Genomic DNA, 9,213 nt, shown 5'->3' with positions numbered 1-9,213 from the left:
CGGGGGGGGGGGGGGGGAGGGGGAGTGCATGCCTCTGTCCAGTGGCCTGCCCAGCTCACTCACATCACTGGTTGGCAGGAGCAGGGCGGGATGCCAGCCAGAGTGTCCTAGGTTGCTAAGAGCTGTTAACAACCTTGGATGTTCTGGCCGAAACGGGGGCAGCAGGCACACCGGCCGCACCGCCAATGTGACTAAATAAGATGTTGCCTCATCATAGTGATGGCTCTGACTAGGGACCATCAAAACCACCAGCCCCCATTGACTTCAATACAATTTGAATGGAAAAATACAATCAAGATGGAACACTGGAAATCCGTGTTGAATTTGAGTTTGATCCGAATCCTAATATCAGTGATCACTTGGCTGTTAACACATTCTGTACATTGACTTATGGCTACAAGTGACACTTGTAAACAGTGAGCTGGGTTTGCTCAGTGTGTTGGGCTTCTCATACAGAATCATGCAGGTTTAGTCTCAGTACTCCTGGTTGGCATGAGTGGTCATTGGGGTCCTCATATCTGTAAATGTCCCCCCTCTCTAGGCTCTTCTCTGAATGACTCGCCTGCTGGGCTGGCTGCCTATATCCTGGAAAAGTTCTCCACCTGGACCAATCCGGACTATCGAGCCCTGGAGGATGGAGGACTGGACAGGTCAGAAACATAACAAACATTGTCATTATGGGACAGAAATCTTCTTCTGAACATAATATTTCTAAAGAAATAAACTTCAGGATTAATCATTTATAAATGTTTGTGTTGTAGGAAATACTCGTTGGATGACCTTCTCACCAATGTGATGATATATTGGGTGTCAGGCTCCATCACATCTTCCATGAGGTTTTGCAAAGAAAACTTGTCCCATGAATCCCGTTTTGGTCTAGTTGCAAGGTATGTCATTAAAAAATCCCTCAACAGCCAATCAAAGAAAGTAAAACAAGCAATGAAAGGAACAGGGAAACAAAACACTCCGTGAAGTAAGTCAAACTAGAACTGAAGCCAAAACGTAATAGATTTGGATAGAATAAGGGAGTGGTATAGCCCCTGTCAGCTTTGTTTGCCATCTGTGTCCCATTGGGGAAATTTCCCTTTACTTCCTGTCTGATAGGACAACATGAAGTAAGAGCAAATTCATCCAAAGAGAGGGAAATCTCTGCTGGTCAGCAGGGTCACCAGAACTAGTGTTCCAATTTGAAAATTCTGGTGACAGCCCAAAATCTGTGATTTTTCTTTCACTTTAGTCATAATAGTCACCAGGACAAATAGAGAGGGTGAGTATCCCTAACGGGGACACCAACAGCAATAAAAGCCTGACAGGTGCTCAAATCCGTCTCCACTGCATCCAGAACTAAAAAAAAAAAGTTCTGGCTCTAGTTGCACTTTAATTTTGTAAGAGTTGGAAACCGTTGAGTAAAACTGTGTTGGTTGGAAGTCTTGAAATTATTGACATCCACAGGGCGTAAAGAAATCATTTGATGAAGACCTGAGCCATGTATCAATAGTCTTGTTCATTATTGAATCCAAGTGCACAATATAGAAAGCGCTTTGCTGGGTGGAGGATCCAGAAACCTAGTATGGAGAGAGTTCTCCTAGATGGCAACATCTAGATGTGTTTTTGGGATAAACAGATGAAAGCTCTGGGAAGAGTTTTGGTTGAAATACCATTGAAATATATGTATTTTCTCATCATTAAGAACCTTGTTTTCTGGTTATACGTGCACCCCATAACAATAGATCATGATAAGAAAGATAGACGTACTAATAGAGTAGCCCAAAACCTCAGATTAACCTTTCTTTTCTTCAGTTAAGAGCAAAAACCACATCACTGTAGACAATGCCTCAATTTGCCTATTATATCTCTATTACCATCATTCTTGGACATGGTGACCTCTTACAGCAGCCTTTCTCAACCTCTTGAACATGAAGGAACCCTTATAATAACTTTTAGGTCCCGGGAAACCCCTGATAATTGTATATACACAGCTCATGGTACATTAACATAAACAGTAATTTGAACAAGAAAGGTATGTGACATACTTAGAGAATTTGACACTCAGGGCTGTTCTATATAACCAAATTATTTTCAGTAGTAATTAAATGAAACAAATAATAATAATGACCAGAAAAGAAAGGCAGGCAGTGAAATTTGCGGTGTCCCCAACATCAGAGGTCAGTGGAGAAATGCCACCTTCACTGGGGGTTAGGAGGAGAAGGGCCAAATTACATTTGTGGTCAGTGGGAAGATTGCCCCCTTTTACAGATAGATAAGTAACCACTGACACCGATGATCTTTTTATCTGAGAGTAAAAAAGAGCTGATTGCTCAAGGGATCCCTAGCAACCTCTGGTGGAACTCTATGGTTCCATTTTACCCTGGTTGGGAAAGGCTGTCTTGCTGATCAGTGCGACTATTGCCCCTTACATTGGTGGCCATTGAGAAGAATGCCCCTTACATTGGTGGCCAGCGGGAAGAATGCCCCTTACATTGGGGGTCAGGGGGAAGAATGTCCCTTACATTGAGGGCCAGTGAGAAGCATGCACCTTACATTGGTGGCCAGTGGAAAGAATACCCCTTACATTGGGGGTCAGTGGGAAGAATGCCCCTTACATTGGTGGCCATTGAGAAGAAGGCCCCTTACATTGGGGGTCAATGGGAAGAATGCCCCAAACATTGGGGTTCAATGGGAAGAATGCCCCTTACATTGGTGGTCAGTGGGAAGAATGCCTGTTACATTGGTGGCCAGTGGAAAGAATGCCCCTTACATTGGAGGTCAGTGGGAAGAATGCCCCTTACATTGGTGGCCAGTAAAGAATGCCCCTTACATTGGGGGTCAGTGGGAAGAATGCCCCTTACATTGGGGTCAGTGGGAAGAATGCCCCTTACATTGGTGGCCCGTAAAGAATGCCCCTTACATTGGGGGTCAGTGGGAAGAATGCCCCTTACATTGTTGGTCAAAGAGAAGAATGCTCCTTACATTGGGGGTCAGTGGGAAGAATGCCCCTTACATCGGTGGCCAGTAAAGAATGCCCCTTACATTGGGGTCAGTGGGAAGAATGCTCCTTACATTGGTGGTCAGTGGGAAGAATGCTCCTTACATTGGTGGTCAGTGGGAAGAATGCCTCCTATACAGATAGCTAAAAAGACTAGGTGATATTGGTCACTTGTGGTTACCTATCCGAGAGTTAAAAAAAGTGCTGATTGCTCAAGGAACCCCTAGCAACCTCTGGTAGAACCATAGAGTTCCATGGTTCCCTGGTTGAGGCTATTTTATGGTGTCTAGACTCTATCACCAGTGTGTGTTGCTGGAGCTTGTATGGCTGGGTGGTGTACAACGAAAGCTTTTTGTTGTAGTTTTGGGTAAAGAAGGTGATAGTTAAAGCTGAACCATGTGTATGAAAACAAGAAGTGTGCAAATTCAGTTTGTTTTCTTGACAGTAGAAATGCTTGTCGGTCTGATGCTGAGAAGGACTCTTGCTGTCTGTGAGGAAGCAGTGGTCTCTCTGTCAGGGCTGCCATCAGGGGGGTACGGCCGATACTCATGTAAGGGGCCCAGGCAGCCTGGGGGGCCCACACGGGACCCTTACATGACGGTGACAGGTGAGGAGGCGGCCGGGCCCCCGCAGCACCGGAGGAGGCCTGGCCCTAGCAACTGATCTCGGACCAGTCGGAAGTGACATCACATCACTTTCGGCCAGTCAAGCGGCAGAGGAAGCCAGGTCAACAGCCCACCTGGGACCCGTGCAGAGCCCACCATAGAGAGTATCAGATGGGCTGTGCAGCATCTATGGTGGGCTCTGCAGGTTCTCAGATGGGTCCTGCGTCCAGTGGGTCACTAAGCCCAGAGTCAGAGCCTAAAGCCGTGTAAGGGGCCCCAAAATTTCTGATGGCTGCCCTGCTCTCTGTACAGGTTTGACAGGGCCCCTTCTAAATCAGACCTACAGCAAAGCTAATGCCCCCCACGCTGATTGGAGAGCTCTGACACTGACTCCGGAGGGGGCACGTTGGATGTCTGAAGTTTTGCTTGGGCTTTTAGACACTTTATTTTGTATTAGTCAGGTATTGCACCATGTGACACAGATGTTTTTGTTTTTGCAGGACCCCTGTGTATGTTCCCACCGGCATTGCTGCGTTCCCACATGAGCTGATGCACAACCCCAAGATCTGGGTCAAAGAGAGACACAAAAACATTGTCAACTACAACTACATGCCCCGCGGAGGGCACTTTGCTGCCTTCGAGGAGCCCGAACTGCTGGCCCGCGACATCCAGAACTTTGTGTCTAAGGTGGAAAAAAATGCTAAATAAAGTACAGGACCCGTCACGCTACATGTGCTGCCCAACACACTACTCTGTATATATCACCTCGTGTCCCTGCTCCTAATCTGGGGAAATGCAACACAAAATGCTGAAATAAAGGCTCTAAGCTACAGCTAAATACTGAACTCCATGCAGACAAAATGCTGTGTACGTTCCTGAATTCATTTTGCTATCAGTCTCATGCAGTCCCTGTACAGCAGAGCTCAGCCTGGGGTAAAAGCAGCACAAAGAGCCAATCAGTTTCTGCTGCAATGCCAGGAGCATGCTGACAGGTGGAGAGGTGATGCCACCGTCTTCCTTAGGTTGTGTCACCAACCTAGCTGTGCTGTGTGGTTGAGATGTATAAGTCTGAGGACTGGATGGACAGAAATACAAATCCAATGGCAGTTTAGTCATTTCCCATTAACAGTATTTATTTCATCTGTGGATTAAACCATTTCTCTGGAGTTTAGCTTTAATAGATCGCTAGAGTCTGCGGGCAGCAAAAACCATAAAAATAAATTTATTGTGTAAAAATTCTATGGGAATAAGTATAACAAAACAGAATGTTATTAATCTATCATGTGTGTAATTAGAGGTTAAAAGCTGAAATATCAGATTCTGACACTATCCCCGTCCATTTGTTTAATTGCACAATATGCAAGCAGTGTATGTGTGTGGAAAGTGAATAAGAGAAGAAGGAGGTCCTGACCCTCTATATAGATCTTTATTATCACTAGAGGGATCTCCAGCAGGAGGAAGGAGGTCCTGATTCCTCTATATAGATCTTTATTATCACTAGAGGGGTCCCCAGCAGGAGGAAGGAGGTCCTGATTCCTCTCTATAGATCTTTATTATCACTAGAGGGATCTCCAGCAGGAGGAAGGAGGTCCTGATTCCTCTATATAGATCTTTATTATCACTAGAGGGATCCCCAGCAGGAGGAAGGAGGTCCTGATTCCTCTATATAGATCTTTATTATTACTAGAGGGATCTCCAGCAGGAGGAAGGAGGTCCTGATTCCTCTATATAGATCTTTATTATCACTAGAGGGATCTCCAGCAGGAGGAAGGAGGTCCTGATTCCTCTATATAGATCTTTATTATTACTAGAGGGATCCCCAGCAGGAGGAAGAAGGTCCTGATTCCTCTATATAGATCTTTATTATCACTAGAGGGATCCCCAGCAGGAGGAAGGAGGTCCTGATCCCTCTATATAGATCTTTATTATAACTAGAGGGATCCCCAGCTGGAGGAAGGAGGTCCTGATTCCTCTATATAGATCTTTATTATAACTAGAGGGATCCCCAGCTGGAGGAAGAATTCCTGTGCTTTTTGACAGAGCTGGGTAAGTTTTAGAACTGGATGAACAGAAACACAAATCCTTTGGCATGTAAAACATCTCCCATGTATGTATTTCATCCGTGTCTTTAGCTGTCTACCCAGAGCTCGGCTTTAACATAACACCTATGACCGATCCATTAGAAAGAACAGAGATCGCCATCTGCCTGTGATAAATAGGAAAGCGGAATGTGACTGTGTATTGGAATGGCTGTTTGTAGTCCAACTTCAGGAAAGTGCAGCAAAGGGTGACAACGCTGCAGCTGAACTGAGTAAGCGTTGTCACCCTAGGATACCCTGCTGGTGCAATTTAATGAATTCCTTTTCACACTATAGCATTGCACTGAACACATTATTACTGTGCATATAGTAGTTTGGAAGGTGATGGAGGTTCTTGCCTGGGGAGTGTCCTCCCACAATTGGACTCCATGTTGGCTTCAGTTCTATCATCTTGCATGTGGCAGGTCTTTAATAATCTGAACGTTCCCTGTGCACTCAATGTTTAATTCCTCCTGACTGTGAAGGAGATACAGACACTAAACACCCCACCCCCGCCCCGGACGCTAACATGTAACCTCTATAATGAGATCTAAGCAAACCCTTAGGCCCGTTCTTACTAGCAGCGCTCAGTGGTGTGCGCTGTGAAGAAGGTGCCGCAATGCTCTGATTTTAGTGCAATGCACTGTTTACCTTTTTTTTTTTTTTGTTCAAACTTTATTGAAGTGACATTTCATTGAGTTGTACTAATTGCAGCACCTTGTGATGTGGCACAGTTAGTAGGAAACCAAGTAACGCACCTTGTCTATGCTTTGGAACTGGGCTGGTCAAGGCCGCCCGATGTATCTACAAAGGTAATTTTATTCCATTATGGATGAAGTGGTGAAGGATTAGACCCTCTGTCAGCTTTCTATTGCTGTCCCTCATAATGGGCACAGCAGCTGCGCAGACCCGGGAACTCAGCACAGGGATGGTGGGAGCTCCTCATATAGGGCACAGCAGGTGTACAGACTCAGGAACTCGGCACAGGGATAGTGGGGGCCCCTCATATAGGGCACAGCAGGTGTACAGACCCGGGAACTGTGTGCAGGGTTCTCAGGTCTGCAGTCTTAGAGACTACAATGCAGAAATATCACAAGTGAACTCTCCGGCATCTTCCAAATACTGAAATAGTGAAAGTTTTAGGTGATCTGTCTATTTAAATAAAAAAAATCCCATGTTTCCTCTGTTGGCCAGGAAAGAGTTAATCCCTATGTATGATCCCAGTGCGGTCACATGTGAGGCGGGTTGGGTGTTATCCAGAGGAGGGAGGAAACAACAAGCTGGTGACGTTTAACCCATTGTAACACCAGAGGTGTGTCTGTTCTATATTGTATTCCTGCTCTGTGGACGGTGTGTCATGTGCTCTCTCCTCTCTCTGTGTTGTCAGTATTTTGAGTCTCTTTCAGTTTATTATATTTCTCCTTTGTCATATATTTGTTTTTTGTCTCCCCACACACAGAGGCTGACGCTCTATTACCCAGAGTGCAACAGGTGAGAGTACAATCGGGTCAGGAAGACGACATGTGGCGACAAGTCCTAGAGAATGGCAGGTGAGGGAAAGGAAAGGGGCTAACAATCTATAGGAAGCTCCATTCGTTACATTGTGCTCTGTGGATTTCCTCCTGTGCTCTGCACTTGTCACATTGTGCTCTGTGGATTTCCTCCCGTGCTATGCACTCGTTACATTGTGCTCTGCGGATTTCCTCCCATGCTCTGCACTCGTTACATTGTGCTCTGTGGATTTCCTCCCATGCTATGCACTCGTTACATTGTGCTCTGTGGATTTCCTCCCGTGCTCTGCACTCGTTACATTGTGCTCTGCGGATTTCCTCCCATGCTCTGCACTCGTTACATTGTGCTCTGCGGATTTCCTCCCATGCTCTGCACTCGTTACATTGTGCTCTGTGGATTTCCTCCCGTGCTCTGCACTCGTTACATTGTGCTCTGTGGATTTCCTCCCATGCTATGCACTCGTTACATTGTGCTCTGTGAATTTCCTCCCATGCTATGCACTCGTTACATTGTGCTCTGTGGATTTCCTCCCGTGCTCTGCACTCGTTACATTGTGCTCTGCGGATTTCCTCCTGTGCTCTGCACTCGTTACATTGTGCTCTGCGGATTTCCTCCTGTGCTCTGCACTTGTTACATTGTGCTCTGTGTTTATATTTAAACATATAAATCTGTTTATATTGAGTTGACTTGAACCACTGCTGAACCCCTGTACAGCAGCACTTAGACTGGAAGAGGGCGGGGTAGTACTACTTTCCACCAATCAGGTGCCCTGCATTCACATGTGCTGACAAGAGGGGGAGCAGAGAGATGACCCTCACAGCCTGTCCCTCTGTCCATTTCTCCTTTCACATTGGTTGATGGTAACCAGCTCAGTGTTTATAATAATGATTTGTAGTCATACAATAGAAGCCTCGGTTATAATTCACTCTGTTCATTTCCAGGTCGGCCTTCAATGAGCACTGGCCCTACAGCGCTCTGGTTCCGGTTGGGGTCGGTGGTGCCGCACTTTGTTGGGTATTATGTGGAGGCAAAAGGAAGACTATAGAAATGGGGGATGGATGGTGGGGACCCGGAACGAAACCTGATGAGAAGGAAGACACCCGAATCAGTCCATTCCGGGTGGAGGTCTCCGAAGATGTTATAAAGGTAAATAAAGGAACACCTGACAGAATATGGTTCAGTTTGACTGAAAGACTGTTCAAAGTATCGTAACCCATCCTGACCAGCCAGAAGTTTATCATTGTTCTAGCTGCTGTAAGAAAGATCAGATCTGATCAATTTGTGTCTCCGCTCTTCTCACAATTTCTATGCAGTAGTTTGTGTTTCTGCCCCTCCCACAATGGTGAGATTTCCCTCCAGTAGTTTGTGTCTCTGCCCCTCCCACAATGGTGAGATTTCCCCCTGTAGTTTGTGTCTCTGCCCCTCCCACAATGGTGAGATTTCCTCCAGTAGTTTGCGTCTCTGCCCCTCCCACAATGGTGAGATTTCCTCCAGTAGTTTGTGTCTCTCCCCCTCCCACAATGGTGATATTTCCTCCAGTAGTTTGTGTCTCTGCTCCTCCCACAATGGTGAGATTTCCCCCCTGTACTTTGTGTCTCTGCCCCTCCCACAATTGTGAACTAGATTTGAACACTAGCTCCACCCAATTATTTATATGTTGCTGGGATCTGTCAGAACTCCATTCTGTGGCTGGAGTTTGTTGTGAACGGACAGATTGGCAGGTGTTGTGTTTTTAAAAAAATGATTATTTCTATTTATTCTTGTTTTATTTTTTATCTTGTCGAGTCGTTGTCATTGTGGACAACGCTGGACGTCGTGATTGACTCTGGATTACGTCGGTGGATCTATTTTTGGGGGTTTTCTTCTTCTTTTCTTTTTTTAATAAAAGACTTGTCAAAAACTTGTCTTTTGGGGTTTTTTCTTTTTAAATAAAGGATTTTTTTTCTAAACGTCGGGTGTTTTTATTTCTAATATCTTTTATCCCTTTTACTGAATGGATAGTAGTACAAGTACCCCTTACTCATTCACAAGG

The 9,213-nt window shown here is 45.5% G+C and overlaps 2 protein-coding genes across 2 annotated transcripts in view; both read left to right on the top strand.

Moving 5' to 3' along the window:
* LOC108802123 (epoxide hydrolase 1-like) overlaps positions 1-4,342 on the top strand; it is a 7,316-nt gene extending 2,974 nt beyond the window's left edge. The window contains exons 5-7 of the mRNA XM_018574010.1: positions 542-650; positions 762-887; positions 4,092-4,342. Coding sequence (XP_018429512.1) covers positions 542-650; positions 762-887; positions 4,092-4,299 — 443 coding nt within the window. The 3' untranslated portion in view covers positions 4,300-4,342. The remainder of the gene's footprint in view (positions 1-541; positions 651-761; positions 888-4,091) is intronic.
* A 2,789-nt stretch (positions 4,343-7,131) lies between these two features.
* Positions 7,132-9,213, top strand: part of LOC108802122 (epoxide hydrolase 1-like) — a 16,960-nt gene continuing 14,878 nt past the window's right edge. Inside the window, exons 1-2 of the mRNA XM_018574008.1 lie at positions 7,132-7,219; positions 8,123-8,327. Coding sequence (XP_018429510.1) covers positions 7,191-7,219; positions 8,123-8,327 — 234 coding nt within the window. The 5' untranslated portion in view covers positions 7,132-7,190. The remainder of the gene's footprint in view (positions 7,220-8,122; positions 8,328-9,213) is intronic.

The sequence above is a fragment of the Nanorana parkeri genome, unplaced genomic scaffold (assembly GCF_000935625.1).
Source record: "Nanorana parkeri isolate BGI_ZX_2015 unplaced genomic scaffold, ASM93562v1 scaffold2673, whole genome shotgun sequence".
NCBI lineage: Eukaryota > Metazoa > Chordata > Amphibia > Anura > Dicroglossidae > Nanorana > Nanorana parkeri.
The sequence above is the reverse complement of the archived record's forward strand: the minus strand, read 5'-3'. Positions and strand labels throughout refer to the sequence as shown.